Below are 19425 nucleotides of genomic sequence, written 5' to 3' on the forward strand. Positions count from 1 at the left end.
AATTAATACAACACATGCTTAGTTATTATAATTTTGCAGTACATGTGGAAGTCAGAAGCATAAATTCTTCAACTTTGTCTTTCAGTTATTTTGTCTATTTTAAGTTCTGTGTATATCCATATACATTTTAGAATCATTCTCTATAATCTATCTATATTATATATATTTCCATTTGTGAAATCTTTTTTTATTTTTATAACTTAGGATTTATTTAGTCTGAATTGGCTGCTCAGTTAAACATATAAAAATAGCCTCTTAAAAATCCTGTAATTATAATACCTTCAGCATGTAATCACACAGAGTAATGAAAGTTGCAGTTAACGCACTGTTACCTTATAATCATCAACGCTGCTCATGGCTATGTACGGAGCACAGCTGGATGCCAAAATCAACCAGAATATGGCAGGGACCAGGAGGTCAAATGGATTATTGTCTTCCTTTTGAAAAATGCAAAGAATGTAATGAGCTGAATAAACAAATCCAAAATTCATTTTCTGGAATACATTTTAAAATATACGAAACAGATTATGTGTAATCCTGCCTTAGGTCCCTTTTGAGCTTACCAAACTCTTTCTGTTACCCATTCAGTTTTGTAGCTTGACTTTTGGCTTGACACCTCCATTTACGGATAAGGAAAGTGATGCGAAGAAGGCAAATAAACTGCTGATATTACATCATTGGAAAGTAGTAAGAGTTCTCATTTTCTTACTTTATGATTTGGAAATTTACTCTGAGGCTAAATATTAAATAATAATGTACAGTGGAAACATTCAATTTCCTAATGGATTTTTATAATAGTTTCCAATGGAATAGCTTGACTCAAAAATCATATCAGATATTTTATGGGCCTAGTGAGACTAAGTTGTCTTTCTAGGTGCACCATGAGACCAGGTAAATATTGGTTGAGGAGTCACAAGCAGAGATGAGGTACTAGCAGGGGAAGTAACATCTCCAGGGCAAACCTTGCCCTTGGTTACGCATATTGTTGCTCCTTTTTAGAACTATCTTGAAGGACAGAAGATTTACAAACTCTCTTGAAAGCAGTTCCCATTACTTTTACGATTCGCGCAGTTGTTGCTGAATGACGCACATTACTGAAAAAAGGCGTAACCAGAGGCTGATGGTTTTCAGCCTGGCCATCAGAGACACACTTGCCACACGTAGAAAGGTGAGATTTCAGCTGATTGTCAGAATCTTTCCAGAACACCCTGCATGCTGGAGGGGGCGGGTTTAGTACTCAGTGGCAAATCCATTGATTTGGGGCAGGACAAAAGTAAGGTCTGAAATTATTAATACAAAAAACGCTTCCATGAGCAATAAGTAGGTAAATTTGAATAGAGTATAAAATAAGTTGCTGGAGATGGTTGGGCACATCAATATAAGGCCAATGGACTCACCCTAGCTAAACAGAATGTTTTGACAGCCCAAAGCCCAAGTCAATTTGCTCAATTATTGTATCCTCTTTCAGAAACCAGAAAAAAGCCTTAAGGTAATATAGGAGGTTAATTAAAGAAGCCATCGCATATGTTCTAAAATTAATTAATACTTGACCGGTGGATAAAACTTTTCGCTTTAATGATTAAGTTTCTTACCCACGCTGACTGAAAGGAATTTTTACTTTCTAAGCACACAGTGAAGTATGCTGTGAGAAGGTAACTCAAGATATTGCTAGAACGTATGAAAATAATGATGGATACATGGTCCATTTTATATGCACATGGGTAGGTGGTTATTAACCATATATAATAATAAAACCTCACAATCGAGTGATATAATTTCCAGACCTCTGACATTCATTTATGTATTTAACAAATAAGTTATTCCATCCTTATCATGTTTCAGTCCCTATCCTATGTACAGGGTATTATGTAGTATTGAAGATACATGGTCTCTATGCTCAAAGAACTAAGAGGAAGAAATATATTTAGGCAATAATCAAAAAGGAATAATCGCAAATTCTGATAGTTTTCCAAACTCACAGGGCTATAGACATTCCAATCACTTGGGCCTCTTTTCAGAAATAAGGTTTTGTTTTGTTTTGTTTTGTTTTGCCTCACGCATAAAAAAGCTGGTTTGGCAGGTCTAAGGTAGGCCCTAGGAATTAATATTTTTGACAAGAAACTGTAGTGATTCTAATGCAACCAGTTGCAATTCTAACCTGAACTCTGTCCTAGGTTTTTTTTTCTTTTGTAACATTTATAAAAGTAGTTAGTAAGGCTTCCATTTCTTTCTCTCTCTCTCTCTCTTTCTGTTCTTTCCTTCTTTCTTTTGTTATTTTTATACCAGTCACAGTGCTGCATGATTTTACTTCCATTTCCTCACATTCTCTTCGAAAATACATTTTTTTAAAAAAAATTGGGGAATTTGGGGAGGGCAACAATGTTGGGGAATTGGGAAGGGGACCAGCCAAATTGTTGTTCTTCAGTCTTAGTTGTGGAGGGGGCCAGTCGCCATCTAGCTGCCTGTCGGCAGCTTGTGGCCTCTAAGCTCAAGGTGCTGTGTTCAATCTTAGTTGGGGGTGGGCGTAGCCACCATTCTATGTGGGAGTCGAACCAGCAGGCTTGTTGTTAAGAGCACGTGCTCTATCCACTGAGCCATCCAGGTGGCAGCTCAGCTCAAGGTGCTGACTTCAGTCTTAGTTGCAGGCAGGCAAAGCCCACCATCAAACAGGCAGTCTTGTTAGGAGCAAGTGCTCTCACCAGCTGAGCCATCCTGCCACCTGTTGGCAGCTCAGCGGCAGCTCAGCTTGGGCTCAGCATCACTGCCCATGTGGGAATCGAACCAGAGGCCCTGTTGCTCAGAGCTTGCGCTCTTAAGCTAACTCTTAACCAAATGAGCCACTCGCCCAGTCCCCCAAAATACATTTTGTTAGTTATATGTTGCATTTAAAAAATTGAAGCTCTCAAAAGTATATTAATTTCCCAAAGCCAGACAGCTAGCATGAATCCAAATGCTAATTTCTCATGCAGTGGCTTACTCAACAAGAATAAAACTCCAGCACTTAAAAGAGTGACCTGGGAGATTCCTGTTGGAGGAGAGTCAGTAAGAATATAGACTTACCTCCAAATATGTACTTCTGTCAGTTTGGATACGTGCTGATGGTTTAACCATTCCAAGCAGCCCGTTGCTAACAATATCCATGAGAACTGGGAAGCAATTCAGTCTTTTGGTATTGCAGGCTAATGAAAAGCTGTAATTCTAAAATATAAAAGCAAAGTTGTAAATCCTCAGAGATCTTCATTTTTTTAAAGAGGTCAAAATTCAATATTTTAATTAAAAATTCATGTCTTTCAACCAGTGTCAAATAATCAAAGCAAACACTGTATAAGTAAACCAAAACATGTACATCAACTATATCTGATTTTCAGGACCCCAAGTGTCTGGCTTAAAGCTAGAATCAAGTATTATTACTGTTTAAAAATAAAACAGAAGTTTCAGAATATATGTATTAGAAAATTCCTTGGGAGAAAATATGAATTCTTTGGATTTGAATATGTATTTGGCAGTGAGTATTGCACAGTATTTATTTTGCTAATGCACACAGTTTATGTTGGTAGATAATGATTGATACATGAATTATTTATCATATTAATGACTGCAATTTGCTAAGTAATAAATGAAAGCAGCATATGTTTCTCATTTCGTTTCCTAAATTGGAAGCCTGAGTATATTGACAGTATATTAGCTTTCTACACCTTTAGGAAAATTTACAAAATAGGTATACCTTTTTATGACCAGACACGATGATGGCTCCATTATAAGATGGATCATCTAAGCCACTGCGAGTTCCAAAGGCATCCACTTCCAAGGCTACGTTCTGATGCTTCACAGAATGTATAAAGTCGTCAATGCTTGCCCCTAAATTGTAGTTAAATATATTAAGTATCACAAAACTAAGAAGATCAATGTCAAGTTGTACAGTGAAATTAAAATTAACATCCTTACGTGATACTTACTGTAATGTGACACATCCATGCTGCTATGAATTAAAGCTCTACTCACTTCTTATGGAGTTTACTTTATAATATATTTATTCACGTATGGGTACTGCCGTATGGTGCATTTGGAATAGATTTGTTTTCTAGAATCTTTCAATGAGTAGCCATATCAATAAGGTTTTAATGACACAGATAATCTTTGACCACCAAATCTGCTAAATCTCACTTCACTACTACTAGATTAATAATTGATTTTCAAAATGTTTCTTGATACAGGAGGACAACTTGTTGAATGGCTACGTGAAGAGCTCCATGGCCCTTCTCCCCAGAAAAAACAACTATAACTTGTAAAAAAAATTACTAAAACAACCAACAAGTTAAAATCTTTTGATTGTCTTGGGGGCATATAGAAAGTGAAAAAAAAAAAGGTTAATAAAATCTACTGAATCTGTGTAAGAAACCAAGAAATTGTGGCAAACATCTACATCTTCACTCCCCTTCCTTGATTAGCATAACAGAAGCTCCACCAGTAATGGGTGAAGCCAAGAACTCAGGGATCCTTCCTCAAGCCCAGTCTAGGGCTACAGTATCTTCCTGGGAGGACCTGGGCTGAGGATGATTGAGCACCACTATTTTTGGCCTCTTGTCTCTAGATTAGAGCTTCCACTTTATAAGTAGGGGATGGATGGAAGAAGAGAACTCGAGACCTCTCAGCCACTCTTGCCTGGTTTCAAGCTTCTGCAACATGAAGTTGAAGGGAATGAAAAAGTTTGGCGGTCTGCCCCTCCCAGGAAGATAACTGGGTATGTATTGAAGTTGCATCCCTGCCTTACACCACACACACAAATGAACTCAAAATGGATCACAGACCTAAATGTAAGAACTAAAAGTATAAAAACCTGAGATGAAAATATAGGAGTAAATCTTCGTGATCTTGAGTTAGGCAAAGCCTACTTAAAGATGTCATTAAAAGCACAGGCGAGGAAACAAATAAGTTAGGCTTCATAAAATTAAAACATTATGCTTCAAAGGACACGAAGAACAAAGTGCAAAGACAATCTACAGGATGAGATAACATATTGGCGGAACATTTAGAGTTGATTCTTATTATTCACAGTAGTTATGCATTCACTTCTAGGAAGTCACCACAAATAAGTAAATTAGTGAATACTGAACCATTGCTCCTAGAGGAACCACAAGGTTAGGTTCCCGTGAGCTTCTGGTTACAACAGTTTCTTTAAGCAATCAATACATTGCTTTATTTTATGTATGTTTCAGTATATGTATTGTTGATTCATTAACATTGATCTCATAGCCAACAGCACTGTCACTCATGCCTGATCAAAGCTTACCTAACACACATATTTTCTCTTTAAGGTACGTCATGGCCTTCCTGACTTAGGAATGCTGGGTAGCACTTCCTAAGTGCTCTATTACATTATTTTAAACTATTACAGTATTTTAAACACTATTTTAAACAGCAAAATCACCAAGAAAAATTTGAAAAATGAGGCACTAAATAGGCTACAGAAAAGATATTTGATTATAGTAAGATATTTCTTAATAGTATTAGAGCTAAGCAAGAAGGCAGAGTATCACATTGTTCTACCTCAGCTGGAAATGCAGGTATCAATGACACAAAATTTCCACACCTCTGAGCATATCTGTGAATGACCACAAAAGTGCCACAAGTCTTGGTTTTGGGGCTACACATACATTTTAGTGAGTAGATAAGTTTGCAAACACATCACTTATGAATAATGAGAATCTACTGTGTCTGATAAGAAACATGTATCTACAACATATAAAGAACACTTAGAATTCAATAAAAAGACATATAATTCATTTATTAACAGTGAAAATAAAAGAAGTTAATCTGGTCAGTAAGCTCGTGAAAAGATGTTCAACATTATAAACCATTAGAAAAGTGCAAATCAAATCACAAGATACTACTCGACAGACAGTAGGATGGGTATGACAAAAAGCAGAAAATAACAAGTGTTGGCAAAGATATGGAGAAATGGGAACCCTCACAAAATACTAGTGTAAATGTAAATTGGCGCAGTCACTTTAAAAAATAGTTGGGTAGTTCCTCAAAAGGTTAAACATAGTCACCACATGACCCAACAATTCTACTCCTAGGTTTATATCCTGAAGAAATGAAGAAAAAATATATTCACAGAAAAACTTGTCCATGGATGCTTAGAGAAGCATTAATTATAGTGGCCAATTAGTGAAGAAAAAAAACACCCCAAATATCCATCCTCTGATGAATAATAAAATGTGGTATATCCATATGATAGAATATTATTCAAGAACTTAAAAAATGAAGTACTGACACATGCTACAATGTAGATGAACCTTGAAAACGTCATGTAAAGTGAAAGGAGTCAGTCACGAAAGATCAGGCATTGTATGAATCTACTTAGATTAAATGTCCAGAGTAGCGAATCCATAGAAATAGAAAGTAAATTGGTGATTGATCAGAGCTGGGGACAGAGTAAATGAGAATGATGACTAATGAGTATGGAATTTTTTTTTGAGATGAAAATATTCTAAAATGAATTGCAGCGAAGATTACACAATTCTGTGAATGCACTAAAAATCGTTGACTTGTACACTTTAAATGAATACATTGTATGGCAGGTGAATTATATCTCAAGATGTTACAATGTTTTTGGGGGGTACAAACTCTTTCGTTGTTCAAACTGCCACCAGATAATCTATTCCTAATCCCTGCTCCATTTTAGGACTTGTATTTATCATCCCCAAGCCTCATAAATTGTTCTGAACACATGCTAAAGAAGCCAAAAGCTCATGTTTCTCTCTCAGGTTTAATGTTTTCTAAGTAATACTCTGAATAGTGAACGTTATTTGGAAATTCACCACATTATTACCTGTTTTATTGATGATTAATAATTGAGTGAGAGGATCGTGTGGTTGTTGTCCAGGAGCAAGGAAGTATATATCAGGAGAAAGTTCCCAAGTGTAACTGCTTTGATATATTTTCAAGATGATGTACTCCAAAAGCACAGGCAAAAATCCAATTCCTAGAACCAACAGCCTACACGCAAGAGAATTGCCAATGTCAATGCATAGTCATTTCCTAAACTTTTAAAATTCTCTGAGCAGGTTATAATGGAATGAGATCAAGAGAGCATGAAAATGAAACATATAGGTCTCTGACTCATTTCTTGAGTATCTTGTCCTTTTCCTATCTCTAAATTAGAGATGGTAAAATGTAGGTTTGGCCTTTGCTCATTGCTCTTGTCGCTCTCTGGCCATTTGCTATCCCACACAATTTCACGAGATGTGTGTCCTTTAACTCTATGTCCAAACTCTGCCTCGTTCCTGGGATTCCAGTGTGATGCTCTCCCTTTCTGCTGGTTAATTCATCAAAACTTTACACTCAATTTTTTTTCATGTCCAATCTTCTTCTCATAGTCTCTATTTCTTTGGTGACTAGTCTCCTGGCTCCAATTTTCAATTATTTTTTTACTCTTCATTCTCCTGTATTCGCTATTTCAAATAAGTTGAAAGTTTTTATTATGCTTTTGTTATATCTTATTTCGAAACCTTTCTCCATCCCTAATGCCTAATTTTACAATCCTACATCTTGTCAGGATTCTTGCTTTAACGACAAGCATCTCTTGAGGCACTGTTATACAGTGTTGCCAGATTCATATTAAGGATGTTTCTTAAATCATGCTAATCTTGTCACATGTTCTCAATGAAGTCTCAATACTTATTTATTTAGCAAATATTTAGTGAGATTCTATTATGTGCCAAGCCTCCTATTTCTTTGATGCTTAATCAATGTACTCATGGACAAGGCACTGATTAACAGTCAAAGTACTATGGACACGAGGGTGCTAATGAGAGGTGATATGAATCTTAGGAACAGGGATAGCACCTATTATGCACACCGTAAGGATGGAGAGTGAGCTACCATCACTGAAGAGGGCTGGAGGGGAGTTGTGACATCTAGGTAAGAGCAAGTAGAACTTAATGGGAGAGTCTGGACTTCCAGGGATGAGTCTGTAGCATAGCTATATAGCATCTAAAATTAGGCATGGCAGATGCATACTGGGAAAAAAAATCCATATCTCAACACCTCTGTCATCTATCATAGTAGAAACTTTGAAAGAGAGTGAATATTACATTACTTTAACTTTTTCCCTAAAATTAGCTCAGAAACATTATACTCATAAGTTCCACCGGCTAGTCTCCTAATACATAAAACACTAGGACCATGAACTAGACTGAGTATTATCCTTTACCCAGTTTTGTAGATGCGGAAATTTATTTTTATTTCTTTTGTTTGTTTTCTCTTGTTTTTAGACCTTAGATGTGTTTTTGAATGCACTGACTGAACAAACACCTATGGCTACTCACAGTGATAAAAGAGCTTTTCTTTCGTGCTTTAACTTTAAAAAGCGAACCCTTGCAATTGCGCAGACCTGCTGTCTCCACAGAGCCATGCCACCTACTATTTCTCTCATCTCATTAAGTGAAGAGAGAACTTGCTCCATCTCGACAAGACTTTCTGTCTCTCCAGCTCTTTCTGCCGATACTTCTCCCAAAATGGAAACATCTGCAAAACACAAAAGAAGCAATTCATACAATCCCACTTCAGATGCACTTTACTGAGCTTAATATAGGAGTTTGTTTTACTGAGGGTGTCACAGGTAGTTAAGTCTAGGCATTATGTGGTATGATTGGCTGCTGCCATGAACTAGAAAAATAGATGAAAGATTCAGTTCTTGAACAAAAGGACCAGAAAGAAGATCTTAGATCATTTGGATACAGACAATATGTTAAAGAGGTTAAGATAAATATGCAAGATAGCCATAGTGCCTAGGTGTGACTTGGAAACTTGACAAAGAAACAACTATTTTAGGTGTTCACCTAGAGAAACAAGCTACACATTGGTGTGCTACAAACCGGGGGTTAACTAAACTGTTGCTACGGGAGGAATTTCAAATCTATTCATACTGTTTGAGGTTGCTGCACTCTTTTGTGTATTGCAATCTCTAGATATCCAGGGTGCTGTTTATTGTATGATCTTAAAATAGGTCTAATATCGAGCCTCAAAAATCACACACTCATCAATGCGCACGCTCAACCATGGACACAAAAACGGACCATTTCTGTTATGAGTAAAGATGTAAGAATTGTAAACAAGATAGTGGTGAACAGCATAGTAAAAGAATGACTCAGGGACCTTCTGCTTCCAGTTAGCTGCAAGAGATTGTTATCCCTCTTACCAGGAGAATAAATAACAGCTATTTTCAATCCATCAGATAGATGAAGGCACACACACAAAAAGACTAAAAAGAGTAATTTTCATAAAGGGAGGAGCATTGCTAAAGGAGAAGATTCCTATGGCTGCTTTCATCCTTAAAAGAGTGGCAAAAGGGGAAAGAACCACCTTAGGAATGAATAAGGAGAAAGCATCCCAGGCTAAACAAACTCTTACATCCATGTGAGCTGCTATGACTGACTGAAGTCATGAGTCGCAAAATGAGTGTACACCGTCTACCAGTTCTTTCCCATGGGAAATTCCCCAAGTTGATGGAAATGGTACACCAAAGGTTGGAGACAGGAAGGAAAAGCTGAGAGAAATTCACACTAAGGTGCATAGAGTCTTTTCTTGTGCAAGACATCATCAAGGTGCATGGGGACTTCCTTTGTGAAGAAGTCCACCAAGAACTAGTCGCTAAACAAAAAAGCAAAGAGAGATACACTGAGGTAGAATGGACCTTCGCTGGGTACGGTACATTGACATGCTAAAGTCTGGGTGTATGGTGATAAGATGGAGGCATAGTAAGCCATGGTCAAGGGTGGAGAGTCAGGTTAACTTCCCAGTAGCAAAAAAACAAAAAAACAAAACAAAGAACCCAAAAACCCCAAACAACTAAAAATCAAACTGAACAAAAATGGTGACAGGCAGATATCTTGTGTTGTTGAGAAATTTGGCAGTGAGGCTATATAACATAGAGACACCTCTAGAATTTTTCCTGTGGTATAATATGAAGCCATGCTGAGGTGAAAGATCTGATTCTTCCTGCAAAACATTTGTTGCTGGGGGTGAACTAAATCTAATAAAAACTGTGTAAAACCCCAGGCACTTGCCAAATACAAATTAGATCAATTCAGTCATCCATATGTGCAGTCTGACAAAGTAAGAGTCATGCTATTTTCTTGACATTGCTTATTTTATTATTTACTGATTTTTTTTACAGCAGTGTCCAGCATACAATAAAAATTATGAGACATATACAAAAGTGGGAAAATATAACCGAAAAGGAAGAGAAAAAAAATCAGTCACTGATACGAGTCATCAATCACGTAGTCCACATGTTGGAATTAACCCACATATAGATTTTTAAATAACTATGATAAATATGCTATAAGATCTTCTAGTAATGTTAGGATGGGAAAATATAACATCCAAAATAAGGAGCTTAATTTGGGGGCTTAAAAACAGTCTGAACACAAAAGAAGAAGTTATCTGTGACTTTGAAGACATGCAAGTAGACATTATCCAATTTCTAACATAAAGGGAAATAAAGAATGAAAAACCTAAACAGAGTATCCGAGATCTGTGGGACAATATCAAATATCTAACAAAAGTATAACTGGAGTCCCAGAAAAAGAGGTGAAAAGAAATGAGACCAAGGAAAAAATGTTGAGAAAAAATTTTCCAAGATTGATATAAAATATTAACTCATCGATCCCAAAATTTGAAGAACCCTCAAGCAATATTTTAAAAAATAACTTGGGCTGGCCGAGTGGCGCGTTGGTTGAGAGCTGGCTTGGGAAGCCAGAGGGCCCTGGTTCGGATCCCATATATGAGGGCCCATGACACTGCCCTCTACAGCTAAGATGCTGAACAACAGCTCAACCTGGAGCTGGGCTGCTGTGAGTCGCTGGCGATGGCATAGGCTGCAGCCCCTGTGGCAGTGGGTTGCCATGGGCTACCATGTGTGGCCAGCAGCCAGCGTGAGTGGCCAGCAGCCGCTGTGAGTGGCTGTCCAGAAGCCAGCGACTGATCTGCCTTGCCCAGGAAGAGTGCAATGATGGTGCCAACTTGGGCCAGTGAAGCAACGTCCTCCACAACTAGACTGAAGACAAAAGGACAGCAACTTGTCTGTTTCCCCTTCCCCAATTCCCCAATGCTGTTCGCATCCCCCAATTCCCCAATAAAAAAATTTTAAAATAAATAAATAAATAACTATAAAACTACAAATTCTTGTACACCAGTGATAAAAAATATATATAAAAAACAGCCAGAAAAAAAGGATACATTACATACAGGAGAAGAATGATATGGACAATGGCTAGCTGCACATAAGAATAAATGGAGTCTAGAAGAAAATGAAATGATATCCCATACTAAAAGACAAACACCTAGCAACTTAGAATTCTATTTCCTTATAGAATTCTATATCTAACAAAAGTGTCCTCTAATTACGAAAGAAAAATACAAAATAAAGACATTTCCATATAGACTGGTCAAAACCTGAGACAACTTGTTTCTATCAGTGATGGATTACAAAAAGTGCCAAAGGATAACTCATATTAAAATTAAAGCAGCTGTATTAATACTAGACAAATTGGGCTTCAGGATAACTGTGATTACCAGCATTTAAAAGGGACCTTTCGGGCTGGCCAAGTGGCTCAGTTGGTTAAGAGCTTGCTCAAGAGTTTGAGTTCTGAGCAACAGCGGTTCAGTTCCCGGCCCGAGAGGAGCAGCCGCTGAGCTGCCAACAGGTGGCAGGATGGCTCAGCTTAAAAAAAAAAATTTTTTTAAAAGGGACCTTTCATAATGTTAATGAAGACAATTCATCAAGAAGACATGCTAATCCTAAATGTGTCTGAGCTTAATAATAGAGATTCAAAGTACATGGAGTAAAAACTTACCTAACTGAAATGAGAAAAAGACAAAATTAGACACATCTAGAATTACAGTTGGAGATTTTACTATCCCTCACTTGTAATTGATAGAAAATGTAGGAAAAAAAATCAGTAAGGCCATAGCATATTTGAATAACTCTATCATCCAACTTCACCAAACTGATATTTATACAACTCTACACAACTAAAGTTCTATAAATATATATTCTATATGTATATAGATTTAAATAAACACAAATATATGCATTTATATGTAGGTATGTATACATGTTTTTAAATGGACAAGAAATATTAACCAAAATAGATGAAATGCTGGTTCAACAAGTCTCAAAAAATCTAAAAGATTTTAAGTCATAGGTTATGTTTTATGACTACATTAAGTGTTTTAATGTCAGTAACAATAATAGGAAATCCACAAATATTTTCACATTGAACAGTATGTTTGTAAATCATCAAGTATGACAATAATGTCTCATCAAATAGGGCATATCATCAAAGATGTAAAAAATATTTACAATAACCAAATAAAACTTTTAGATTTGAAAAGTACAAGAACTGAAAAAAATTTGCTGAAAAATAAAAGCTCAACAGATTTCATCTGGCGTAGAGATGATTAGTAAACATGACTAAAGATAAATTTAGATTATTAAGTCTAAGGAACAGAAAGAAAAAAGAATGTAGAGAAACAGAGTCTCAGAAAAATGTGAGACACTATCAAGCATGCTAACATATACCACCACAAACAATAATGGGACTTCCAGGAGGGGGTAGAGAGAACCCAGAAAGCATAGTTGAAGACATAGTGGCGAAAATCTTCCCAAATTAGATGAAAATCTCTAATCCATACATATAGGGAGCTCAACAGACTCCAAGTAGGATAAACATCAAGAGGTCCACATCGAAAGACATAGTCAAACTGTCAAAGCCAAAAACAAAAAAGAGAATCTTGAAAACAGAAGCAGAAAAACAGCTCATCATACAAAGAGACCCTCCATAAGGTCCAGAGCTGACTTTTCACCAGAAACCATGGAAACCAGCATGCAGTGGTTGAAGAGAGATTTAGAATAAGAGTTTTATTTGACATTGCTCTTGGAAAATGGGATAAGACGATCCTTGGAAAAAAGAAAATGGGTCATCTTTAATATCAGGACAGTATTGGCAGTAGCGGTAACAAATGTGATGAGTGTGCATTTCACCTTTATATATGCTTGTCTAAGAACGGCTTTAATCATGGAACCCCACATTGTGTAATCACTTCTTTGGACGCTCTCTTCTTGAAGTATATATTGCACGAGGGGCTGTGAATAGCTTTACACGATAATTTTCATGCATTTTGTTTACCTGGTTCATCAATAGTTGATTTTCCTTCTAGCTTTAGGAACACCTCATTCAAGGTTGTCATGGAAACCCCATAATTCTCAATGCCCAGGTCAGGACGCTGATCCAGGTCCTCGTAAAGTTCTAAAGAACACATACACAGTAGTGAATCAAAACAACAAAAATCGCAAGTGAACTAAGGACAACATTTCAAACTAAAAAGCTCAAATATGTGAATTATACTACTTGCGACACATCAGACATTTTAAAAACTAAAATTTCATGATAAGTAACATTCTTCAAATCTATATATTATTTTTTATTTTATATGGTGTTACAGCCCGTACATTAACTTCTTTTGATCAAATATTAATTTATATTGATATTAAAATTTCATTTTAGTTTTTTTCTGACTTGCTTTTGAAATTTAATAGCGGAACTTCAGATTTTTTTCATCTCTAAGCTTAATTAATCGAAGAGTCTTTTCCAGAAAACAGATACAAATGGGGCCATTTGTGCTTTAACCAACAAAAAGGATAGAAGTAATTTTTTGAGAATTAGTTGGGTTGTGCAGAACTTTGTTCAGTTCAGAAAATATCTGTCAAATAAAGTAGATTGGATAGAAATAATTTTTAAAAAACATTTCTTCTTTGACTATGGAAGAAAAACTTCACAAGATCTCTTAGATAATGAGGAATTGACTCAGAATTTTCTTGGGATAGTAGGAAATTGTGATAGTACTCCCTCTAGCAATTCTATATCCATTCATTCTTCAGTTCATTCACCAATAATACTTTTGAATCAGTCATTGCTGAGCAATGTCCCTGCCTGCATAGATTTGAATTATAATGGTTAATTAATGAAGCTTAAATAAAAACTTAATTTTAAATTCTGGTACGATTATAGAAATCCTGAAGCTTCAACCTGGAGCTTCTCCCTGGGCGAAAGGATAAGTTAAAAGCTTTCTGTCTTGATTACAGCACTGTATACAGAAAAGTAGAGAAGTAAGATTTAAATTGCTAATGAGTATTATGTGTCCTTCTTCCGTTTCCCTAAAGTTATACAAACTATTCTAAATGACAACTATTATTAAAACACATTAATTAGTTTGACTGACACTTTGCCTGATGGTTCTAAGGAATATTTGCATTGTCACCATAAAATGTATATGTGAATGACTTTGTGGGGTAATTTATTGGGTCTTTGTTACCCACACATAAGGCGAAGTAAATTATTTCAACCATTCCGTGCAGGCCCTCATCCAGCTCCATTGCCAGGGAGGAGATTCTCTGAGTGATCATTAGTAAACTTCTTTTTCCCTTTTTAAATTAAACTCTTGATTTTGAGACAATTTTAGATCCACATGCAGTTGTGAAAAAATAATACAGAAAGATCTGTACACTTTACTCAGTTTCTCCCACTGGTAGCATCTTAAAAACCCACAGGACAATATCACACCCAGGATATTGACATAATACAACCAAGGCAGAGAAGGCTTCCATCACCACAAGGATCATGGTACCCATTCATAGCCACACCCATATCTCTCCTGACCCCATCTCCTCCTAACCCATGGCAACTATTCACCTGTTCTCCATTTTTACAATTTTGTTATTCCCAGAATGGTATACAAATTGAATCCTACAGTGTGTAACCTTTTCGGATTGATTTTTCCACTGAGCCCAATTCTTGGAATACTCATCCAGGTTGTTCCAAATACCAGTCAGCAGCCTTTTGTTTTTATTATTAATTATTATTATTATTATTATTATTATTGAGCAGTGTTGCCCATTACAGACGTACAATTTACTTAACCAGTCACTCATTACAGGGCATCTGGGTTGTGTCGGTTTTTGTCTATTCCAGATAAAGTTGTGAACATTTACATGCAGGTTTTTGCATGAACATATTTTCATACATCTAGGATAAACACCCAGGAGTGCAATTCCTTGGTTCTATGGTAGCTGCAGGTTTACTGTTTTAAAGAAACTGCAAACCGTTTTTCCAGAGTAGCTATGCCAGTTTATATTCCCACTAGCAATGCATGAGTGATGGATTTTCTCCACATCCTAGCCAGAATTTGATGTCATCACTATTTAAAATTTTTTTTAGTCATTCTGATAAGTATTTAGTGATATCTCACAGTGGTTTTAATTTGCATTTCCCTAATGACACATGATATTGAACATCTTTTCATGTGCTTGTTTGCCATCTGTGTATCTTCTTCAGTGAAGTGTCTCCTCATATCTTTTGCCCAATTTCCAGTTGGGCTGTGTGTTTTTTATAGTTAAGTTTTCAGAGTTCTTTATATATTCTGGCTACTAGTCCTGTATGAGACACGTAGTGTAACAAATTCTTTCTGCCAGCCTGTAGCTTGTTTTTTTTTTATCCTCTTAACAGGATCTTTCACAAAACAAACATTTCTAGTTTTGATGAAGTACAATTTATAATTTTTTTTCCTTTTATGGATTATGATTTTGGTTTCAAGTTTAAGGTCTCTTTGCCTAGTTTTATATCCTAGGAGATATAGATTTTCTCCAATTTATTTTTAAAAATACTTATAGTTTTATATTATATATTTAAGTCCAAGATTTATATTGGGTTAATTTCTGTATGAGATTTAGATGAAGGTTCATTTTTATGCCTATGGATGTACTTGTCCCAGCACCATTTGTTGAAAAGGCTATTTTTCTCCATTGCTTTTCCACCTTTGTCAAAGATCAGTTGGGCATATTTGTGTGGGTTTGTTTCTAGATTCGCCATACTGCTCTATCTATGTATCTATCACTCTGCCAATACCACACAATCTTGATTATTATAGGTTATACAATGCCATACATAGCTCACCGCCCTGGTTCAGCACAGAAAGACCAGACAAAACCCACAGCTGCCTGCCTCTCTATTGGAGCAAAAGAGTGGACAGAGCAAAAGTCAGAATCTCTGACCAGGTTGATTGGCGGGGGCCTTCCCCTGTACAAAGCCAGGCTGTGCAGACTGGGAGAGGTGCCTGCTTTAGCTAATGCATAGACATTAACCCAGGCGGTCAAGGAAAATGAAAACCCATCAGCCAAAGATGTTCCAAACAAAGGAACAAGATAAATCTCCAGAAACTGACCCTAACGAAATGGAGCTACATGATTTACCTGACAGAGAATTTATAACAGCTGTTGTAAAGTAAACTTATGTGTTGGCCCAAAAAATCCAAAGTTATCACACAGTCTTGTCAAGAGAAGAACCAGCCATATTATGGGATTGTTTAACAATATGGTTAAGCCAGAGGTTTTTAACCATTTGTGTTCATGCCTGCTTATGAATACTAGAATATTCTGCTACATGCTACAAAGGGAATGAAGGATTAAAAAAACTGCCTAAAATACCTAGGCATTATAATGCAATAATTAGAATATAATATTTTCCACTGTAGATAAAATAATCCAGTTATTATATTATTATTTGCCTCCTGTTTCAAATACCTGAAGACATTTGCAGGCTATCAATAAATGTTAGTTATAGTAATCATTGTTATTATGAATATTATTATGTATTTCATTTTATGGTGCTCATGTACATTACCTGGAAATCTATTTGTTCTTTCTAAGGGCAATGTATAGACAAGTTTTCCTTCACTTTCTGCTGATAATTTGGCATCAGGGATGTGCTGTTTAACAAGTGATGTTATTTTTTCCTGAACACACATTTCATTCAACTGCAAACTGGGGTTCAAAAAAATATATATGTTATTTGACATCGCCTTCAATAGCATGAAGAAAATGACTAGTCTCTATGGGACAAGGAAAAATCAATTAAAATCTAATGCGAGAAATAGGTACTCCAAACATGAAATAAGAGGACAAAAAAATATTAGATTATATAAATCTGAGAGGGGAAATGAAAGAATAAGCTAGTCAGAATTACGGGTCAGGTTGTTCAGGAATGATTCCCAGAGAAGGCCAATACTGACTCAGATCTTTAAGGGTAGAAAGCCACAGAGTAGAGATGCCAGGGACATAACACGGAAAAGTCAGGACTATACAAGATGGAAAATGTTGGGGATTTTTCAAAGGGAGTTTAAATTGGCTAAATAGGATTGTTGTATTAGGAAATAACAAGGGACTTTTGATAGGCATAGGCACAAAACAGACTCAGTGATTCAATTCAGTCATCCAATGCAAATTTGTTATTTCGTAGTACGTGACAAAAATTACCCTAATTGCTGAGAGTACAGTGGAATAGGATAGCATTGTCCTGCTCTTATGGAGTTTAATGTCTAAAGGTAGAGACAGAAAGAAAACAAGTAAAGTAGATAAATATAATAATTACCAATAGTGGTAAGTGCTATGAAGGAAACGGGGTTATACATAGAAGCAAATTAGGGCTAAAGGCATGTTTGGGTTGGTGGGATCACTAATTTTGCTTTTTTTGTAGGACTAACACCAGGATTTTGACACAGAACAAAGTATCACTGAGAAAATACTTACCCATTTGAAACACCAATGTATAAAAACAAACAAAACTATTAATCAAAGTTATGAAGGATACAGTAGATAAAATGTACTAGTAATGACTTGACTTCAAAACTTGGTTTTGCCGTTTGAAATGGGTTATTTCAACTATCTGAACAGTTTCCTCATTCGTACAATGGAATAATGATTGCTAACACCCAGGGTTCTAAGAAGCGAGTACTGGTGATGTTTGTATAGCAAGTCCTTACGAATGGTAGCTATTTTGTTTGATCAAATGCTTGAGTCAAAATTATTCTACTTACTCATAAGGTATTATGAACATACAAGGATATAGACCATTTTTCAAAGCAGTGAAATCCATTGAGGGAATGAAGCAAAAATATCATCATGGTTCCCCACAATGATGCTGTCTTCTGAATTAAAAACAATTCAAGAACTATTTCTTGGCTCCTTACAAGAGCTTGTGGTGGGCACTAGAGGACTGCATGAGCAGAACAAGCTTATCGCTTGGAAGAGGGGTCAGCAAGCTTTTTCTGTAAATGGCTAGATAGTAAATATTTTAGGTTCTGTGGACCATTAGATCTCTGTTGCAACTATTCAATGCTGCCTGCCATTGTAATGTGGAAGCAGCCATGGCCAATACCTAAAAAAATGGGAGTGGCTATGCTCCAATCAAACTTTATTTGCAAAACACTGAGTGGGCTGGATTTGGCTCATGGATCATAGTTTGCTGGCCCTGATTTAGAAGAAGAAATAAGGCAATTACACAAATTATTGTCCAGGAGACCCATGAATTCGTCAGAGATCCTGACTAGCATTGTTTTTTTTTTTGGAGGACATGTTATGTTGCCAGACAATGGGCTGGCAACCATCTCACTTATTTTTTTATAATCTTTATTTGTAACTAAGAATTATTACTCCTACTTTATAAGTGAGAAAACTGAGTTTCAGAGAGTTTGTTTAATTTCCCAGAAGAGAATAAAACAAAGTGCCTTAAGAAATCAAAATATTAGGACAATACACAGAGATGTAAGATTGATAAAGGCTACCCAAGGTAGCATTCAAATAACTCTTTAGGACTTCAACAGGTCAAAATAGGCTAAAAAATACTGCCAGTTCCAGGAAATAACCTCAAACAATGAGAACTGTAAACCATGATGGGTATGTGCAAGGAACAAAGAGTATTTCATTTTACTTGATTCATTTGAATCAAGTAAGGGCAAATTAGATATGGGAGTCATGATAGAGTGGGCCATTCCATCATTATTGGGCTACGGAGTTTGGACTCTGGTAGGTAAAGTGGAACTATTGGAGTTTTTTTGTTTGCTGTGCCTTGTTGTTATCGTGCTTTTTCTTTCTTTTTTCAAGTACAGATGGTGTAAATCAGAGCTGTACTTGAGACAAACTGGCAGATTCATGTACAAATTAAAAAGTAATTTAAAATATGGATGTGGATACTAGACTTCAAAGTGAAAAGTATCCAGGTTCAATTCTTGGCTCTACCGCTTGTATTAACCCAGGGAGCCTATACTTTCTTCTAAAGAGTAAAAGTAACAACAATTCCTACCTCAAAACAATAAAAGATTTCAGTGAAATAATGTTAAGTATCTTATCTCTGAATCACTCAATAAATAACAGCTAGAATATGCTACTGTTCCAAATAATGATAAAAATAACAGGGAGAGGATAGAAAAAAGAGGAAAAACAAAAAAGAGAAGGATTTAGGAATAGGAGGAGAGGTAAGGAGCCTACTTAAGAAATTATGTTAACATTTGGGTGAGAGATGA

The 19425-nt window shown here is 36.2% G+C and overlaps 1 protein-coding gene across 1 annotated transcript in view; it reads right to left on the bottom strand.

Moving 5' to 3' along the window:
• LOC109380265 (ATP-binding cassette sub-family A member 8-like) overlaps positions 1–19425 on the bottom strand; it is a 43581-nt gene that overhangs the window by 17930 nt on the left and 6226 nt on the right. Inside the window, exons 4-10 of the mRNA XM_019637648.1 lie at positions 16749–16956; positions 13200–13319; positions 8334–8532; positions 6836–7002; positions 3725–3858; positions 3061–3198; positions 333–437 (exon numbers count right to left, since the gene is read on the bottom strand). Of these exons, the coding sequence (XP_019493193.1) occupies positions 333–437; positions 3061–3198; positions 3725–3858; positions 6836–7002; positions 8334–8532; positions 13200–13319; positions 16749–16956 (1071 nt within the window). The remainder of the gene's footprint in view (positions 1–332; positions 438–3060; positions 3199–3724; positions 3859–6835; positions 7003–8333; positions 8533–13199; positions 13320–16748; positions 16957–19425) is intronic.

The sequence above is a fragment of the Hipposideros armiger genome, unplaced genomic scaffold (assembly GCF_001890085.2).
Source record: "Hipposideros armiger isolate ML-2016 unplaced genomic scaffold, ASM189008v1 scaffold_34, whole genome shotgun sequence".
NCBI lineage: Eukaryota > Metazoa > Chordata > Mammalia > Chiroptera > Hipposideridae > Hipposideros > Hipposideros armiger.